The following is a 21673-nucleotide window of genomic DNA, read 5'->3' on the forward strand; positions in this document are numbered from 1 at the left end:
AAACAAAACCTATTAGCATGTCAAATGCTTCCCCATCTGTTACAATGCTATTAGGTAAGAAACCAAATGTTTATGGACCACAATAGTCCTACAGTCTAAAACTGTTACCTAGTAGTTCCTGACTTTTGCTGGAACTCAGGGGAAAAAGAAGAGTTTATGACCTCTGGAAGAAGGGGCAGGCAACCCAGGAAGAGTACAAGGATATGGTTAGGTTACGTAGAGAAAAAGTTAGAAAGGTAAAATCTCAGCTAGAACTCAATCTGACCACTGCTGTTAAAGATAATAAAAAGTGGGTTTATAAATACATTGACAACAAAAGAAAGAACAAGGAAAATCTTCATCTTTTATTGGACGCAGGGGGGACCATTGTTACCAAGGATGAGGAAAAGGCTGAGATACTTAATGCCTTCTTTGCCTCAGTCTTTAATAGAAAGACTGGATATCCTCAGGGCAACTCGCCCTCTGAGCTAGCAGACAGGGACAGGGAGCAGAACAGACCCCCTGCAATCCAGGGAGAAGTAGTTAGTGTCTTGCTGTGCCACTTAGACCTAAGTCTACCACACTGGATGGGATCCACCCAAGGGTACTGAGGGAGCTGGCAGAAGAGTTTCCCAAGCCACTCTCCAACATTTATCGTTAGTCCTGGTTAACCAGGGAGGTCCCAGATGACTGGAGATTGGACAATGTGATGCCCATGTACAAGAAGGGCTGTAAGGAGGATCCAGAGAACTACAGGTCTGTCAGCCTGACCTCAGTGCCAGGAAAGGTTATGGAACAGATCATCTTGAGTGCAATCATACAGCACATGCAGGAAAACCAGGGGATCAGGCCCAGCTAGCATGGGTTTAGGAAAGGCAGGTCCTGCTTGATCAATCTCATCTCCTTTTATGACCAGGTAACCTGCCTAGTGGATGAGGGAAAGGCTGTGGATGATGTCTACCTGGACATCAGTAAACCCTTGGATACTGTCTCCCACAGCATTCTCCTGAAGAAGCTGGCAGCCCATGGCTTGGACAGGTGTACTCACCACTGTGTTAAAAACTGGCTGGACAACTGAGCCCAGAGAGTGGTGGTGAATGGTGCCACATCCGGTTGGCCTTTTGGCATTCCCAAAGGGATCTGGACAGGCAACAGTATGAGATTCAACAACCCCAAGCAGTGCTACGTGGTGGAGGAAGAGTGGCTGGTAAGCTGGAAAGTGGAAAAAGACCCAGGGGTGCTGGTTGACAGTTGCCTGAACATGAGCCAGCAGTGTGCCCAGGTGGCCAAGAAGACCAATGGCATCCTGGCTTGTATCAAAAATAGTGTGGCCAGCGGGACTAGGGAAGGTACTGTCCCTTTGTACTTGACACCGGTGAGACTGTACCTCATGTCCTGTGTCCTGTTCTGGGCCTCTCACTACAAGAAAGACATTGAGGTACTGGAGCAAGTCCAGAGAATGACAACGAAGCTGGTGAAGGGTCTAGGGAGTAAGTCATATGAGGAGTAGCTGAGGAAGATGGGGCTGTTCAGCATGGAGAAAAGGAGGCTCAGGGGAAACCTTATTGCTCCCTACAGCTACCTGAAAGGAGATTGTAGCAAGGTGAGGGTTGGTGTTTTCTCACAGGCAACTAGCAACAGGATAAGAAGAAAGGGTTTCCAGCTGTGCAGGGGGGGTGTTCAGGCTGGATATCAGGAAGAATTTCTTCCCTGAAAGGGTGGCTAAGCATTGGAATGGGCTGCCCAGGGAAGTGGTGGAGTCACTATCCCTGGAAGTGTTCAAGAAACTATGGGATTTGGCACTTAGTGCTATGGTTTAGTTGACATGGTGGTGTTCTGTCATAGGTTGGACTTGATCTTGGAGGTCTTTTCTAACTTTAATGATTCTATGATTCTACCTAGAAACTGTAACACAATAATAAAAGGCATGCAGCTCTATTAGCTTCTCGCTCATTGACACAACAAACGAAGCGTGAACCAAGAACACCATTTCATTATGGCATACTTTATACAGAAACATGGGTGGAAGAGGAAACCTGCAAATGCAGAAACCAAGAGATAGCAAGCAAGGGCAGTTTTCCAACTGTATACCTTTCTAAACAAGCTTTTGCATGAATTTCCACAACAGGCTCAGCAACCGCAACGAGTCCTTTACTCCTGTAAGAGGTTCTGAAGAGAGAGGCCAGCCTACTCCTTGCCAGTTAATCTAACACATAGTTCATACTGTTTCAGACTTTGAAATCGATAACCCATGGTGTGTAGCAAACCCTCTGCCCAACTGTGTAATGGTCTGGACTTTTTCTGTTGGTTATAAGCATGCTGCTGCCATCTTTTCATATGGAAGAGAGCACTCTCCCTGTAGTTGGGAGACACCGGGGGCAGCCAGGAATGCAAGGCACGTACAAATGTGACACTGCACTCAAGGCTCCTAGGTAAGCCTCAGTACATCTTTCCAGTCCCTCCCCCAATAGACTCTTATCCACATGACAGCCTTTGAACTGGGTTCCCTGAGGGCGCATGCTTATTAAAAGTAACAATCCATTAAAGCCTCAATACTTCTCAACCAAACCCACGCCTTCACCACGGCATTAACTATGATGTGTCTCTGTTCCCCTGCAATATCACCTGTCCTACTGAAAACAGCACTGGGCTTGTACAACTGTTTTAGGACATTGTCCAAGGCATGACTTATCACCTGGAACACTGCTTTTTCCCCTACAGGAAGCATGTTAATGACACACATTTTCATTTGTCAGTAGTCTGGTAAAATCCGCTACTATGCTGAATCTTCATGCTGATTTAGCCTTGCTCACATTTCTGAAGATTATGTGTGTTAAAACCTCCCTTAACTTTATACTGAAGTTTCACAAGGAGCTAGATGATGATGTTTGTAAAGATACCAAACTACATCTGAGAAAATGCATTACCTTCCAAATTGCCAGTGACTTCCAAAATAAAAGCAAAAAGACGAGAAAAGCAAAATCACTGCTGCAATTGCCTGATCAGCCAGCCTGTGCATTTTTTAAAGGGCAAGTTTTGAAGGAAAGACCAGTGATCAAGACACTATTGAACTGTGTCCTATGCTGTTTTAATGTTACATATTTCTTTATCATTCACCAGGAACTGTTTCTTTTTCAGTTCTTGACAAAGCTATAGTATTGGGTGAGACAAATGGCCACATATTTTGTCAAGCTGAGTAGTGGTGGATTGGTAAAGTCAGTGATGATGGCAGGAAGGAATGTAAAAAAAACATCTCAAAGCAGCAGTGTCCAAATTTTCTAGTAGATTAGAAAACTGAAAGGGATAATCTTTACAAATCACGTTTTGCAAAGGACTTAATATTTAAGTCTGGGACTCCTTTAAGTGTGCAATTAATATATGAGACAGATGTCTGCCTGTTAAGTGCACAGTACACACGCAAGCCCGACTAATACCCTGCAATGTCAGCATGGTGCCCGTAACACTTCTTATGTACTACAGGCCTACCTTACAGAAACACTGGTTGAGTTTTGAACACCTAGTATACAAAGTGATTTTGTCCTACTATTGCATTCACAATACACTTCATCAATAAGTTTTTATCTAGCTAGTACATATCAAGCATGAATATGAGTCACACATCATCTGCAAGGATAAAAATATCAATAAGCCTACCATGCACCCAGAGATGACTGCAAACTAAACAAACAAATTTGAAATGTAATGCAGTTTACAGAAAACAGCTCTAACATGCATCAGCTAGACTGCCAGTCCATCAGAGTTGTCCAGGTTATTTTCTAAATAATCAAGGGCAATATTGATTCTTGACTTTTTTTGGGATTTTAGCTTATTCTGAATTAGGACAAAGCCTAACACGTTAGTTATGCATACAGTGCTGTACACCACTGACTGAGGAAAAACAAAACAAATGGGAAGATGGCAGAACTAGTTTACTGTAATACAAAGCCAAAAGAATGGGTGTTTTGATATGAGAGGGATTGGCTATATACATTAAGGAAACAACTTCATCCACCTTAAAAACCCCCACTGTTGTCCATTTTTAATGACAAAGATAACAATAAGATGGACAATGATTGCATGAGGATTTGTTACAGTGTGCTGATGCTTTGGTCAATGAGGACTGAACTAAAGACTGTGAACTATATCTCAGTCTATTATCCTCATGTTAGGTATTTGAATTTTGCTACATAAGTTCATCATACATACCACAGGCAACCTTAAATCTTCAAATTCTCTACCTTTACAAGGAAAAAAAAAAAGACATTGGAAACTAGCAATTATTTTACGTAAGGGTTTTACTTTAACTAAGTTTCTAGTTCAGGTATATCTCTGAGTAGGCAAAGAAACACCTGAAGCAGTTCTGTTTTTTCCTATAGTTGCAGCTGTGCCTTGTCATCCATTAAACTCACAGCTTACCAAAAAAACAAGCACAGAGTGATGTTGAAGACTGATGTCCCTCACTCCTCTCTGTTCCTATTTCCTCTGCCTGTTCTCTCCATTACTAACTCCTGTACAAGAAGTTGCTCCTTAATGCCTGGTGCCCTCTACTGCTTCATTGCAAGTACAGGATATGGCCTGTTTTTGCCCTTCTGCAGCCTCTGTCTACACAATCAGGACTCAGAGTCAACTGGGACAGCGAATAGCACCTTGATTAGTTCATACTATCTCTAAACCCTTCCCAGATGCAATTAATTGCCTCCTCAGTGCAAATCCTGATCCCTTGGTAACTCCACATTCTTCTTGGATACACTTCGGGGGGGTGTGTGTAGTGTTACAGGAAGAAGCCCATTACATCTCCACACTTGTGTAGAAAACCCTCACATAAGACCAGAATTATACAGCCTTTTTCCTTTTTCAGCCTTTCTGAAGATCCCAGCTCTCACATGCCATCAGGGGTGAAATGCCTGAAACAGCTAGAAAGGAAGAACCATTTGAGCTGCAACACTTGAACACGTTCCTTCCTACATACCACAGTCCACCCTACCATGATCAACATCAGTAACACAGGGCTGGAAGAAGCCTCCAGAAACCATTTATATCACTCCTTGTTGAGGCAAGGTAAACACTACCTAGACACAAAAGACATTTCACCAGACTGCTCAACTGTTTTAAAAGTCTTACCACAAAACACTCTGCTACATTTTTTCATGGTACATTTTCTTCCAGCTCAAACCTCATCTGATTTCATGTAGATTAAATCATTGACAATAACCTCTCTACACACCACATTTCACACAGATACTAACAGGCTAGCTGAGAAGTTTTCTCTTCTGCTCTCATGCATGCACAGCAGTCTCCTATGTTCTGGAAGGTCAGATACAAGGTCATCTTCAACATGTTTCCTTCCAAAAGAGCTGGCCAGAATTATAAGTACGCTAGGGATAAACATCAAGCAACTGCAAGAGACACTGTTACTTACAAATCCAAGTAAGAGAAGTTCAAAAACTTAATTGTTTTGCATCGTAAATTAGTTCTATATCTACATATAAAACTTGGCTCCAATAAGCGTAGGAAGGATTCTTGAAAGAAGAACTTCAAACAAATTCAGACAGGACTCTTACAGCGTATAGAAGTAAGCTTTTAAGTTTGCAAGCCACTTTCTGCTCATATAATAACAGAGGTCCACTCTGTTGGAGGAAAGGCAAAAAAACCCCAAACCAAACCAACCCAGAACTAATTTGGAACTTTTAACTGAATCACTGAACTTCACTTCATCAGTTGTGCTGCCCCTAATTCAACGTAGTAATTCTTTCTTCACTAGTTCATTAGTGAACTGTCAGTACATACATTAGCTCAGACTGTTAGATTCAAGAATTTGATATTTCTATTTTTTTCTCAACTACTCAAAGTCCTTCAGAGTAAGAGTCCATGGAAGACTTAGTAATCTGCAAGGAATCACAATCTTTCATTGGAAACAACTGCACAAAAGAGACTTGGAAAATACATTTTTGACCACAAGACTAGCACATTAATATGCAACATTTTTTCTTGCGCGGTGTCCGCAGCTATCTTGGATAGAGAGGACAGAATGGCTTTTAGTTTGAACTCAGAAGCTATTTATTTAATCACAGTAGTATGAGCTGATGTTACATGACTGTAACAAATGTCACTGACTTTACCACAGCACTGAAATGCTGCCTAAAGGATATTATGGAAGAAAAAGTAGGGCAGACAGTGGGAATTTTAAGAGCCTCCAGAGCCTTGACTATATTTTCTGTTATTGCCTTTGTGCCAAAACTGTTTCTGAAGCTGAAAGACAGCTTCCTGTTTATGAAACTCTACATCTATTTAAAGACAAATCCAGATTATACTCAAATTTACTGATGATGTTCTTTAAAAAGCAAAGTGATAGCACTTCCAAGCACGTCGGAAGCACTATAATCAGTGCTAAGTTATCCATAATAATCATACTTTATCTACCGAAAGATCACTAGAAAGTTAAATTCTAACGCTTTTCCTCATAAAATTGATGATGGCAGTTTGCAATTTCAAGTTACAAAACTAATAGCTAACATCTGTTTTGTTATAAACAGACTCACTTTCTAGAGAAGTCACAAATTTCTGAATATAAATAAGAGCATAAAACAATTCAGAGACCAAGCTTTTTTCCCCCATGGACTAAAAAAAAAAAAAAAAAAAAAATCAAAATCAGTGATGATATAGGCATGATTAACCTTATAGGCTCAAACTGAGAAAAGTAAAGTTTGCAATAACGGTTCAACTTACCAAATCCCTTCAAGAATTCTAGAATTCTACAGTTCTAGAGCTCTTAGGAGCTACGCAGAACATGCTAATGCAGTTGTATCAACACCATTGACTATGGTATCACTCCATGACCTTGCTCCAATCGGTATCGATTGGTTTCAATCACAGCCCCAAATGGCAACCCAGGAGGCTGCTCCTCCCCAGCTACACTGACTTAATTTGATGAGTTCACGTTCAGTCCCAGATCTGGTGTTTTCCCATGACTAAAGAATAACCAAGGAGTTACTGTACAAGAAGTATTAATCTGTACTGTCATTTCCACACAAGAGAGCAGAGCCTTACCTTCACCCTATTGGCAGATGACTGCCCTGGCATGTCTAGAAGATAATATAAGAGAAATTGCATTACACTTTTTCCATATCTAGGTGGAGGATTATCTATTTCTACAACTGTTTCAAAGCTCTGTTAAGACACTGAGTTACTCTAGATCAGTACTGATATTGCAAGGCACTAGAAATGGTTTTTGCACATATCGACCTCCACTGGGCTGGTTCACTCAGTGGAGGCTATTTTTCCAATTTACAGTTGTGCTATTCATCCTTTTTGATCACACATATCAACACCATTAACATAAAGTCTCAGCAGAATGAGGAAAATTTAAGCAACTATCAAAATTAGAGATAAGCTCACAACTTTAGGAAGATGTATTTTAGGGGACAACAGCATGTTTTAAAGAATACCAGCATAGTTGAATATGTGTTTAAAATTAACCTTGAAACAGTACTTTAAAGCTACCCTAGCAGTGAAACACAATTTGCTGGTCAACAGCATATAACAGCATCTTAATATAACCACTTCAGTTGCTGCTGGTTGAAATCATCCATGTGAACTCAGTCTTTTCCATGCTTCACTGAAAGTTCAAGACAGAAAATAGCACATCTCAAGTGCCTCATACCAGCTCTAAGTGCTGCTGGAACACCCTCTTTTCAAAAGACACACAAAATGCACTTATATAAATCTTGGCAGTCACCACATCACGGTTAAGGACCTATTTGTGTATTTCCTGTCAGGTTGAATAGTTTTCCTGCTATTAAGCAGCAAAGATATTTCCCCAGGGACCTGCCTAGGAAATTGCACGCCATTGTTTTGGGAACAGCCTACACAAAACCTAACAGCCTATGTGACAACATCTTACCAAGCTGAAAACAGAGAACAGGGCAGCACCCAGCACTTTAATTAGTCACAAGATGTGTCTCCACCCTTCAAGAAGCACAGTCCTTCTACTGCCCGCTGACCACATATGGAAGATAAGGGACGTCTCTTCCCAGTGACTCCTAACCAAACTGCACAATGTAAGGCTGCTTTGGCAAAGGCTGCCCAACTAGTGCTAGGTATTAGGTACTAGTGCTGCCCTCAGGGGCTGACTGCTTGCCATGCCTGCTGTGGAGACCAAGCAGTTCCTGTGGAGGAAATTTAAAACATTCAGCACATCATTCTTTGCACTTAATGTTCCCTCGAGTCTCTTCTGTTCAAGCTAACAAACAACTACACTGATGGCAGACAGAGTTTTGCTTAGCTGAGTGGTGGGTAGGGAGAGAGAGAGGGGAAAGTAGGCTACAGAAATTTTCTTGAGGAGCTCGTACCTCAGGCAACTGTGGTGTTCACCAGGGTAACCCACAGCTTCCCACAGGGACCAAAACCTATACGTGAGGTTAATTCCTGTGAAAGATCGCCAACTACAAACACCTCTACTTGTGCCACTAACAAAGGCAGCAAGAAAAATATTCACTGCACATTACCCCATGCATCTTGCCTTCCTTGACCTTAAATCCAAGCTAAGAAGTCCCTCCAGAGATAAAGAAACACAGGTTTAACAAGGTTACGCTACTCATTTCATATGGGGACCATTTTTCTTTTAAATTGGCAAAATGTCTTCACTTGATAAACAAATTAAGCAGGTAGCAGATTGCACAGTAACATTTGTAGAAATAAGCAAGCCATGATTTTATATTGGTTATACAAGTGGCCCATGCTCATGGCTAAGAAAAGCAAAGTTTTATAGCCTTCTGTTTTATATGGAATGGAATAATTTGCGAGAAGCTTTGTAAGAAAGTTCACTTATTCTTCTGTTGAGAGCATTTCCAATAATCCTGTTTTACCACTTCAAATATTTGAAAAGGCTTAGCACAAAGTCTATTCTTGTAATAAATATAAACATAAGATTTTTAATAATTTAGGTGCTTCTAATGTAAGCAATATCTCAGAGTCTTAAATTGTTATTACAGAAGTGAAGTAGTTAATGAGTATTATTTGTAACACTTGACTTTTCTACTGAAAGACTGCTCATTCTCTTTAAGAAAAAGATGAGCTTTTATTAAAGGAATTTCACCACAGATGTTCCCAGCAGTCCTGTTTCCTGCCTAACTAGAAGTATTTCCATAACGTCACATACAGACTGTTTACACAAGTATCCTGAGGAAGATCTTCTACTTGCTATAAATGCACAAGCATCACACTATCATGACAAGAAGTAGCAAAACTACATTTAAAAAGTAGTTGAACACAGGAACCAAGGTTATTACTACTCTTGCTACAACTACTAGACATCAGTAAAGATTATACCAATGCAAGGTTAATAAATAGCAACTGTAAAGAAACATCACATCTGGATACAACCCAGGTTATTTAAGGTGACTTACTTCTACACTTGAGTATCTGGACAACTAAATTGAATGGGATTTTGTTTTTTTTTAAACTATTTAGAGATGTAAGTTACACTGCCAATACATTCATTTTTCAAAAGATCAAATGATATTTTCTGCTCCCTGTAGGACAGAGAACAGAAACAATACTCCATAACCCATAAAAGTAATGGGAAAGAGCACTGTTGGTAGACATGGTTAGATAAGTGATACTGCTAATAAATAATTAATAATTCTGCAGCAGTAGTTGACCATATTATCATGTTAAAATTCATTACTTAAACCTCCCCTTAAAAATAAACCTTTCTGATAACAACACTATTCCATTGGGAGTCTGTTTGAAAATAATTTTCTAAATAAGTTAGGTTTTGGTATGATATTTGGTGAAACAGTCAAAAGCTGTTTGAAACACCAGTACTTTCCTAAAGGCATCAAATCCATCAACTTTGGACTTAGGTTATTCCTATGTATTGCAACACTCAAATTATAATTTTTTTAAATAATAAAAACAGTGGAGATGCTGCTTCATTACACAACACCAAATTAACAGCCAATCTCTAAACAGAAATCGTCACGTCCTGCCATTCATGGCAGTGAGAGTGGTAAGTGTGGTCCCAATCTATTCAAGATTGCCTGCACATTACTTAACATATGATGAAATCAACTGGAGATGCAAGAAATTTCTTTCATCTTCACACAACACAGTTCTCTGTGCCAACAAAGAAAGCAGGGTAACACAAAACAGCAGCGAAGCAATTGGTTGAAAATACTTGAAACACTGTATTCTAGCAATGAAATTTCATGGTATCATGTTCCTCAAAAAAAGCTATTGCTTTATGTTTTAGAAAGCTCAAATTAGAAGGACTGAATAGGTAGTAATACTTTGTTTATCTGAATCCTGCAAGCCATTTCTACTATGGTAACAGATACATTTGCACAAACTGCAAAACTAGTAGAGGCACCTTTTAAAAGTTTAAGCCTGGTTTTACCACACTGGAAATCCCCCAAAGTAATTTAGAAGCTGTTCAAGGTTTTTAAGTGTAATTGTAGCTGCCTATCATTTTCAAACTCTAACCTACTTCACAGCAATAGAACTTGCAGCCAGACCCTTTTCACCTATTAGACGTATCAAGTGGGAACAAAAGTACTCATAGAATATGCAATGGCATTAGCACAGATAATTTGTTATGTCTTCTTTATTTACTCTCCAATTAACTTCTCTTCTGTGAAGCTGAGCTGGAAGCAACAATTCTATTTATTTCATATTGACAAATACTTGAGGCATCCTTCACATATAATTAATCCCTTTAAGTGAAGGAATAACAAAAACCAACATCACTTCCTACAGTGAAGCCAGAATGCAAGTTGCCATGCATCTGCTTTCCACAGCACACCAGTTGTTCTTTCTCCAAAGATTTTTGGAGGCAAAGCTCCCCATTTACATTCACTTTCATACTTTATTAAATATATGCACAGTTTAAATGTTAACATCACATGTAAGTTATTGTTTTGACTTTGGCACATTTTTTGTTGGGTTGAGTTGTGGGGTTTCTTTTGGGGTTTTTTTTCAGTCGGGTTTGGCAGTTCCTTCCTGCTATCCAGGCTTCCTTTGAAAATACTAGTTATCCTCATTTTATACTTATTGTAAATGCATCCATTGGATGAGACTTGTACAGAACACAAACTGTACTTACAAACCCCAAAACACAGAGCCCTGACACTTGAAAATAAGAATCTCCATTTAGCTATCACCTACTTGCCTACAGAAACTATGACCTATTAAGACTGAAATCAGGCACATCAGGCAGATCATTTAGTACCCAGTCTTGAAGAGATTAAGTCAGGAGCAGAATTTCATTGACTTAAACAGGAACATGATTAAATTCAAAATCCCCCATTACGAATGGTTTCCAGCTATTCAACTTCTTTTGCTTAGAACAGATAAGCTGGCTTTAGTTCTGAACTATTTTTTTCCTTAGTTGGTGACACAAATATTTAACATACTCATCCTGTATAAAATTTCTCCATCAGACTTTCAGATTCAGAATACTTAATAGGGTTGAGTGTGTTGGGTATCTTTCTATGGTTCTATATTAAACTGTAGTGTCAGACATTAACCAGTTCTTCACTTATTCTTCAGGAGGGAAAAAAAGCGCCATATGAACAGCAACACCCGGGGCTTTTAAAGTCCTTTAAGAGCACTGCTTTGCAAGGCACAGAAGTAATTTTATAGTTCCCAATGTGATCTGGAGGACTTAGGGAAGAAATCATACTGAAAGAGGATGTCAACTGCTCAAATAAACACATTTGTGATGTTTCCTCGTTATTAGTAAAGAAATTTTTAAAACTGGTATTGCTGAAATGACAAGTTTAGTAAGCAACGGAAGTCACCAGTGAGATAAAAGCATCAAGTACAGTTTGCTTAGGGGAAGGAAAGAGAGGAAAAGTGGTAAGAAGGGCTGGATGAAAACATTTTGAGACAAAACAGAATATGATCCTTGAAAAACTCTGAACAAAAGGCACAAGAGCTTTGCTCTCCACTTGCAAAACTAGTTTCTTGTTTGGAATTTTATCTTTATGCAAAAGAAAAAATAAACAACTCCAAATTACTATTCTGAATTATTCATAAAAGAATGTGTTTCTCTCATGGTTTATACAGAATTACACAGAGATAATTTGCTTGGTCAGACCACTGATGCATGAAGAACGTAACAGCACTTTAGTCATCCTTTGGTAAGAATCCTAAATGGTTCAATAAAGGAAGCAAATATAATATTTCATCACTGAAAGACTGGTTCCCACTTAATTCATATCTGCCATGTTTACGCCATTCTGAAGTGTTTAGATTTTTGCAGTTACTTGCTACAAGTAAGCTTTAGAAGCCAAAGGATGGGTAAAGTATTTCCTGAAGGTTACCAGGATTTTGTTTTGCTGAAGAGGGCACTCATTATATACAGCTACCAATGCAAGTGTACTGTATTTCCAGTCGCTGAGAAAAATGACACTTCGATGTCTGCCTGCATTTAAAGAGAAAAGAAACTTCTGGATATCATGACCTTGAAGCAATGTAGTCATGAAACTTAGACACAAGACAACAAGCTGAAAGATCTTAAGAAACACTTTAAATTTTACAGCAAATTTCATCTGGATTTATTCCATTCCTAGGAAAAAAAATTATCTAATTTTATTTGGCTTCCCTTGAATTGTTTACTGCATACTTACACTGCAACATATCTGAATTACTCTAGTTACATCTCATCCATGTGGAGGTGTCTAAGTGCAAACACATCCAGCCCAAGGACCCATTTAAGTGCAATGACTAACCTAGACTAACTTAACCCCAGTGTGAACAACAGTATGCCCAGCCATGCTCCATACTGTGAAGAAACTGCATAAGGCTGCTGCGAAATATCCTGAAGTCAGAATGAAAACCCAAAAGCAAGCTCCATCCTCTTCCTCCCAACAGTGCTTACGTTCTAACTTCACTGAGTTTTTAGTGCACCAAAAACTGTCAGCCAGGATGTGGCAACAGAAGAATCCAACTTGATCTGTGCTCAAGATTACTTTAAAACTCTACATTTCTACAACTGCCTTAAGTATCCCAAGGATGCTCTACAGTCATACAAGACAGTTGGTCTATGCTATGATCAAAGGGAGCAAAGAATGAAATCCATGATAATGCTTATTAAAAGTGCAATCAACGTCAAAACCATTACATAACACTCATACATATGCATGTTCCTACATGGACCTTGAAGTTCCTTTTTGCGGTTACTCCTTCCCTTATTTACTGACACAGTCCCTAGTGCTCATTGTGCACATTTCTTATGTGACCTTGGAAAGAAGCCACATTTTAATCCAATTAAATCACTAAAAAAAAAAAAGATACTCCTACTGGTGCTGCAAAACCAAATATGGCTCCTCCTGGCATTTAACAACAACAACAACAACAACAACAACAACAACAAAAAATTAACCTTTTACGCTTGTGATATACACTGTCACTGCCTGATGTGCTGCTGCTGAGTTTTTGAACCTGAAATAATCACTAACAAGCTTCAATGCATTCTGCTGTTCCAAAACCCACAGTATTATCTATACATACTTGTATTCTCCATTACAGAATATGACCTGGTTTTCAGATGCCCTACTTTTTTGGTATATTCAGCTCTAGCTAACCAAAGCTCTATATGTCAGCTTTTTGCTAACACACTGACTTCCTACAAGACACAGGGACAACAAAGGAGAACGGGGAAAGTAGGCAAAAACCTGTCTAAGCTTTCAATCTGGCACCATTAGCCTGTACATACCACACATAGAGAAAACACACAGAAGGTCTATTCAGCACTTATTTAATGAAGTGCTGCTTAACTAGAACACAGGGCTTGCAATCTATTTTACATATTGTATTTCACAGAGGCATCCTGCAGACAGGTTTTGCTTTCACATCCACTCAAATGAAATAAAACAACAAATTGATTCTTATACTTGTTAAATTCCTTTGATATGTGCAGTGAAATCTATTTTTACTTTTCAAAATTACACAAAGTTCAGTAGCAGTTAACGAACATTTAGAAGACTGAACATCATCTCCCCTTGCCTTCTCTCTTAGGAACTTTGTCCCTGGATTATGTATTTCGTGGACATTTCACATTGTTAGCAACATAGGTATGTGCAAAAAGACATCCTTTATGTTAGGATTTTTAGCATCAAGGTATTTAAATCCTAGTTTAAAGCCACGCAAGCAACCTGCAAATAGAAGCCTGTATTATGTTTGGACAGTTGTCCTGTATTATGTTCATAAATGAATTTATCATCCAGGAGGAACTCAGAATCTGGATTTACTTTGGCAAGGATAAGTAATGACAAGGCAAATGGTTTAAGCTGTTATGTGAAAAGCCAGGACAGTAAGGAAAGCTGACTGGTAGCACTGAACTCCAAAACAATAAGAGCAGAGAGGGTGGTATTCAAGTGAGAAAGGAAATCCCCAGGAGGAAGAGCTTCTGCAAAACTAGTTTATGTAGCTACTTGCTCACCTCTAAGTAAAATGCAAGAAAATTACAAACAGTGCAGTGGAGAAAATATTATGTAACATGCAACTGCCATCAGTTTCTCTAGATGCCATATCCCAGCTCAAAGAAACAAACAACTGCCACTCTCCCCCAAGACAACACATGTATATCCTCGAACAAAGCTCAGCTTCCATAATCTTGCTTTATTTGCTTTGCCTGTCATTGAAGATGAAAATCAGGTCAGATGCAGCTGAGAATTTTGTAATTTGTTTGTTTGTTTGTTTGTTGTGTTTTGTGTCTGCATGGGTGTGAAGTAAACACCCCCACACTCATCTTGAATGTCTCAAAACTTTTTACCTTTCAGGTTTGAATCGACACAAGTGGGCACAAAAGTTTGCTTGTTCCACAACATGTATGATGACACATCTACAGTTAAGTATTCAAATATTTCACACAGACAGAAAGCTACATTGTGACAGCCCGTATTTATTCTGCTTCCCTCCCTGTTTCCCCCTTGCATCCCATCACAATATAGAAAAGACAGTGCTCCCAGAAGATAACCATTAAAATTATTAAATAAATATTTAATAGCACAGACTTCCTGATACTATTTTTGGAACTGTGCAAAGAAAGAGCAAATTCCAATTTGCATTTCATAAACATAATAACCATTTTCCAAACAAGCAGCTCAGCACAGGTGCACACACACACACTTAGAATATGAAACCACTTCGCTCAAAAGTCAGACTTCTGTATGAAATTTAAAAACTTTCATGCCAACTACAGTTCTTATTTACTAAAAATAAGTCACTGTTAAAGTAAACAAGATATTCCCTCAATGCATGCTCTGATCATCATATTAAAAATGCACAAACCTGTATGAAATATAACAGTGCTTTTCTTGTAGCCAGAAGGTAGACGAATGTTTCGCAGCAACCCCTTTGCTGTCAGCCTTACGCGCATGTTGGATAAGGAAAATTTCGGGGACCATAACATGTCTTCAGTGCAATTGGAAGATAAACAAGCAAGAAATAGCCTCCATGTACTGTCACATACTATGTTTTTTTAATCGCTACTGGTAGAAGTGAGCAATTCTTGTTAAAGAAAACAGGCTTGAAGAAATAATCAAGTCTCCATTCCTTTGCTCTGATTCCTTACGCACAGACAAGCAAAACATCAGTAAAAGCAGATACCCATAGCATAAATGCTGCTGGCAGCTTCTTCTCACCAGATGTTGTGAAAACAAAGCTTGTCCTCAGAATAAAATCGACTTAGTGACTTGGAAAACCAACAGCCTCTGAACTGCATCACAGTGTTGATGCTCAATCTGCTATGGGACTCCGTGGGCTGCGAGCTAGAAAAGGAGAAATGGGAGGAGGAGGAAGTGGGTGGTCTCAGCAGCTGAATGTATCATCCAGCAATGTCACAGTCCATGTAATTTTTCTTTGGAGACTGTAAGGGACATTACTTGAATATTCCTGGAGGCATATTTTAGCTTTGCACCCAGAAAGGATTTTTGGAGAGCATTTTTTAAAATAGTTTCTTTCAGTCAAATATTATGTCAACATTTAAAGTCTTAACAAATCCACAAACACATCTATTCTCTAAGAACAATTCAGTGTTTGAGAGCTGCTTAAGGGAAATTCTGTTTAGCTTGGCAGCTCAACACCGCAGATGCTTCCATTTATCAGCAGAGGAGCAAGGAATCAGGCATTAATTTATATTAAAACAGTTCTCTGCCAGCTGGGTTTTGAAGGCACCCAAACAGAGGCAAACAAGCAGTGCTGCAAGAATTCCTACAACATAGATGCTGTTTCCATATTTAATTAGCTCTCATATAAAAATCTCTTCTATTTAATGAACTCACAAGTTTTGTGTATACTTTGGTGAAGTTCACTGCCACTGGCAAAAATAAAATTAAAATAAATTTAGAAACTAGAAAACAGAGGAGTAACTGTTTTACTGATTAGAAAATGTCACATTTTTTACAAACAACCGTGACTATAAATACATGCACTGCCCACCTTCCTGTGCAAAAAGAAACATTTCACTACTTTGCCTGAGGTCAGTAGTTGCCTTACTAGGCAGCCACTGACCAGGGACCACCCAAGTATCTTTCAGCAAATGCAGAAGACAAGACAGTGACATCTCTTACTTCTTTAGGGTTGCTTGAAGAGCTGTTCTCCACAGACTTTGTATCTTTTTAGAGACAACAAAATTATGTACTTTTCCATTGATTCTGCACTTCTATCATTTCACCAAACCACAGCTAATGTTCTCCAGCATCCATCCTTTTGACAGTTTTTCCAGTTCCAGAAACACATAACGCAACTCGTTCTGAAGGAGGTATAAGCCAAATCAAATATAATCACACTGACAGGTCTCACCCCAGTGGTGCCTGACCTGTCTTCTCTTTACCGCAAATCTAATTTTTATATTTTAATAGCATGTCTTACTTGCTCAAGATTCATAGCACTTTAAATTCACTAGTTCTTATTTACCAACCAGTCAGAACTAAAAATAGCATGTTGTTGTTGTATCTGGGTATCTCTAACGTCACACAGAGGGCCAGTGCAGTGGCAATGAAGCAGCTCATTGTATGCACAGCAAAGGAGCTGCAGCCCAGCACCGAGACAGACCCATTCGGCCAACCTCCACAGCACACTGCCTGATGACACCGCTGAATGTTTTTGAATCATGTACCAAAGTATTTGTTTCCCAGCACAGTGATGTACCACCAACTCTGAAGTACTATAATACGTCTTCAGTCCACACAAACCCATTCAATATAAGTACAAAGACAGTAAATTAGGGGTTTTTGTTTGGTTCCCAGGGCAGCCTCTGCACACAGCTGGGCATGCATGTCATTACCTCATCTATTCCTTCTAGTCTGAAGAGCTTTGGCACTAGCAATGTGCGTTCATCTATCTTTCCAAAAGCCTGCAGTTCCAGACTCTTTCCTAATCCAACAGTACTATCAAAGACATCGCCTTCTTTCTGGGATGCAAGATGATTATGCTTGGAAACCACACTGAGCAGTAAACCAGAAGGCTTGTTACAGCACACTACAGTATGCCTTGTGTATTCAGGATAGTTCATTAGCCCATCTTGTCAAATATTAGATCACTGTTGTCAAATCCTTTCTTAATTAAGGCATTTTGAGAACTTGACCAGGCCTACAGTCAGTCTTCAAACACCACTGAACACCCAGACACACCAAGTTTTACCATTTTGCCAGGGCACCCATAAGAATTCCTTTTTATTTCCCTCCTGCCCCCACATCTCTCCAAGAGAGGAACTGCTCCATGTAGTAAATATTCTCTCACCATCCCAGTTTGATGCTCTCACAAAGGTGGAGACAGACCAATGGGTTAAAACAAATCCCAAAACACTACAAACTAACAACAAAATGCCCACACCCAAAAAACCAACCTGCCACCTTTTCCCATCCTTGCAATAGTGCCCAAGAGAAATCAAAAGAACTTCTCATTAGCCTGTAAAACCATAGAAGTTAAAACACCCCACTGGAACCTAACTTCCTTCCTAGGAAAAGGAGCTAGAACAAAGAATCTCTAGAAGGCAAACATCATCTAATGAACCAGTTTGGAAATTGAGGAAGGAATGAATCACCAGGTAAAATATGTGCAGATAAAAGCTCTATATGGACATCAAAATATTTGTAGCACAGACCAAAACTACTCTTACAGAGATACACAAGTAATATTTTTAACACCTCTTCTTTCCATTCTTTGTTTGGATGGAAATAGGTCATGAAGAAACAGGTACACCATCATATTATTTGTAACAGATACACTATCATATTATTTGTAAAAAACCTTCTGATTTGACAAAAATGTGTTTCTAGCCTCTAGAGCTGGAATTCTGTTAAATCCCAGAAACCTGAAACAGGTCTGCCTTATGCAGAAGTAGACCTGACAGCACTAATCAAAAGCAATAGCTGCATGTCAGTCTCGTCTAGTACCCAATCCCAGTGAGCTCTGACAGCAGCCAGCAAGAGGACTGCCCATCCCCATCTAAAGAGCTCCCAGGAGAGACTTAACTCACAGAGAGGTTCCCCTAGTGTAGTCTTTCCAGATCTCAGTGTCACACCATGGTACACTCTGCTCCACTGTGGCTGTGCATCTGCTAGTGTTGTTTCCTTGGCTCAGGAAAACAGAACCTTCCACTGTGTGTCTGTATTCCCACAACAGCCACCTAGTGCCTGGTGCTGGCAGGGTACAAAGCCAGGGCTAATCCTTGGGAGCTTAACACAGCATGCCAGGAATATCCACTGTCTACATTTCATGCCTAACATGAAGATCACAGAGAGGTCTTTTTCTATCTTGACACTGGATAAGGACGACAGAAAATAGCACCATAAAACAGCAGAATAAATTAGGAAATTATATACGAAGGATGAAAGGACTGACAGATTTTTATTTACTAGCACCTTTCTGCTGGCTTCCCTCAGACTCCAAGGGCAGAACTAGTGATCAACATGAGCAAAGGGACTCTACCACATAATTCGGTCTGGGTTGCTAAATGTATCAGTACCTGATGACACCATCAGATTGATGGAGGGGCTATACCTGTTTTAACCCTGGCAGATTTAGCATATCTGCACTCCCTGGGAATGTGAGTAATGTGACAAAAACGGAGCAAAGTGCATTGGCATCTCTAGGCTCTTCAATTCAGCCTCAAGAGGCCAAGTCCAAGTGTCTGTATGTGTTTCTGTTGTCCCTGTCACTCTTACCACACATCCAACAATCACTGAGAATGCCACCGGAACACAATAAGTATCTCACGTATAAAAGTCTAAATCAGAGGCTAAATCTTTAGATCTGAAAAGCCCATGTAAAGGACATCTGGCTCCACGTCACAAGACAGCAAGAGCAGTGAGGAGCAGATGGATTTTACTGGCATGTTTTCCTTCTGGAAGAACTGAAAGGTGATTGCTTATGCAAGGAGACACAAGAAGCAGGAACCTGCTAAGAGCCAAAGGGTCATCTGTGTCCTCATTTTTATTTCTGGAAAATGACTGCCCCCACTCCACTTTCCTGTGACCACCTTGCTCTATGTGCTCCAGTCTGAAAAACTAACCTTCCTGTAGGCAACAGTACCTCCTGCCACAACAAATGCAAACTGAAGCCTTGAGACTAATTTTAAGCTCAAATCCTCCCCTGAAGAAAAAAAAGCAAACCTCTTTCTTCCTCAGAGCAGAAACTAAAATCCTAAATAATTGAGGGGGTTTTTTCTAGTACACAGAAGCTTTTAATCATTATAAATTCAGCAGCCTGTCAAACTCAACGTAATGCTGCAGTGGATTCCCAGGCAAACAGATACAGGAATCAGCCTGATCTGTGTCTCCCTCATCAAACAGTGGTATTTATATTGTCTGCACTCTTTCAGAATTTAAACAGTCACAAAACACTGCAAGAGTCATTTAATTTTTAACTTCTGACTTAAGGGAAGAGCATGTGCAGGATGTCCCTTCCAAAATGGCATTTTTGTTAAGACTGACTCAGTCAAAATCCTACAGAGCTGCTACTCTACAACAGTGTAAAATGTCACCAACACTAGGATAACATGCTCTAAAATATGAAGCTTCAATCATCCAGCCAGATGAGACAAAAACTCACAACCTCTTTGCTAGGGACTTCTGCTGTTCAGAAATAGAGTAGGTGTATGCTTAGGTTCTTCTGAGCTCAAGCCTCAAGGAGTAGAGGAAAAATAAACATTTAAATTAGGGCCACAGCTTATGGATCTGTTAATTATTTATTCACACAATACTGATTTATATTCACAGTGCAACTGTATTTCATCCATGGTCTCACAACATCACCACTCAGACAGCCTCTACTGAAGAGCAACTTTGCAAATAAGGTCAGTTTAGGCAAGTATATGTCCTAAGGCATGTTAATGTTTTATTTGGAGAACACAAAGCACATTAAAGATAACTCAACTGTCTTTTGCTTACCTCTGTGGGCTTTGTATGTTCTCCATTACCCCAGACATGCAGACGTATAAGTTGTTTAACCATCTTTGATACAAGATCCATGAGTTGCATATCTGAGGCAATTTAATGGTCTTTCAAGTATTGTGTCAGCTTTCCCCCTAACAGGATCCAATGACAACAACATGGGTAGCTACTTTATCTGCTGAGAAGTATCTTAAAGTATATGAGGAAAGCCTGAAGAAAGCTAGAAGAATCCAGTCAGAGGACTTAAAAATAACCTAAAAACATTAAATATTGTAAGAGGACATTAAGAGTCAGCTTTAGAATACCTCATATATCTCACCTCAAAACTAAGAAAAACTCAGTTAAATTGACAACTCAACTACTCACTGTTTACTGAAAATGCATTAAACAACATGCACAATCTGAGGAACTCCAGAGAGACAAAGGAAAAAAAAACAAGTCTGACAACATCAGAAGAGATCTATATCTAGATTTAACTGGAGAAAGAAGGGATAAGAAGACAGAGAGAACCAAGTAGTAGGATGGCATATTCAATATAATTTGGCATTGCATACTGCAACTCCCTTGGGAATAACAAAATGAAAAGAGTTTGTTATTGGTATGTGATCTTGATGGTCTGTCAAAGCTCTAAAGTCTCTTAACAAAATAAAAATATATTGTTCTCTTAATTACTGAAAAAAAAAGGAAAGAATTTAGATACTTTAAAATTCATTGAGACAGAACAGTATAAAAACACCAACCATGGTGAATCCTAACAATGCAATCCTAACAAATGAAAGCCATTAGGACACACTTCCACACTAGATAAGCCTTGAACTCAGCTTCCAACACCGGGAAATTTTCTTTTGGACTGAGCTGCTGCAATCTGTGAATATCCATTTCACCTGACACCTCTAGTCACACAGAGGCTGGCCTATCCAATATTTAGACAAGTGTGAGAAAAACCAAAGCTCTGTGTTCTTCTCCTGTGTGCCCTGTTATTGCGAAACACCAAAATAAGTACCACGGAAGAGAGCTACAGACATTCCTCCCCACAACAGAAAAAACACCACAGAAATAAACTACAGATTTCCCTCCATAGGAAGCCTGCATACTTCTGTGTCACCAGGAGTTTGGAGTATGGCTGTGCAGGGCTGGAGAGCAAGTTTCTCACAGAAGTCTGAAACTAAATAATAATAAATATCTCTGAAGTTTCTAACTTGCACTCCAGAAAGCAGATTCTTACTGAAAAGCATTAACAGAAGAAACAGACCTTGTAGTGTGAAAACCATTTGGACTGGGCTACACAAGGTCTT

General features: G+C 39.5%; 1 protein-coding gene across 8 annotated transcripts in view; it reads right to left on the reverse strand.

The window, feature by feature from the left end:
* MTUS1 (microtubule associated scaffold protein 1) overlaps positions 1–21673 on the reverse strand; it is a 135480-nt gene that overhangs the window by 41999 nt on the left and 71808 nt on the right. The window contains exon 1 of one of the 8 annotated variants that reach the window (XM_027635671.1): positions 15274–15734. The exons of 6 other annotated variants lie outside the window; for them this stretch is intronic. In XM_027635671.1, the coding sequence (XP_027491472.1) occupies positions 15274–15394 (121 nt within the window). In that variant the 5' untranslated portion in view covers positions 15395–15734. Of the gene's footprint in view, positions 1–15273; positions 15735–21673 lie in introns of those variants that run through there. One more of the 8 variants, XM_027635672.1, reaches the window with a different exon arrangement.

This window comes from Corapipo altera, unplaced genomic scaffold (assembly GCF_003945725.1).
Source record: "Corapipo altera isolate COAL_440 unplaced genomic scaffold, ASM394572v1 22b, whole genome shotgun sequence".
Taxonomy (NCBI): domain Eukaryota; kingdom Metazoa; phylum Chordata; class Aves; order Passeriformes; family Pipridae; genus Corapipo; species Corapipo altera.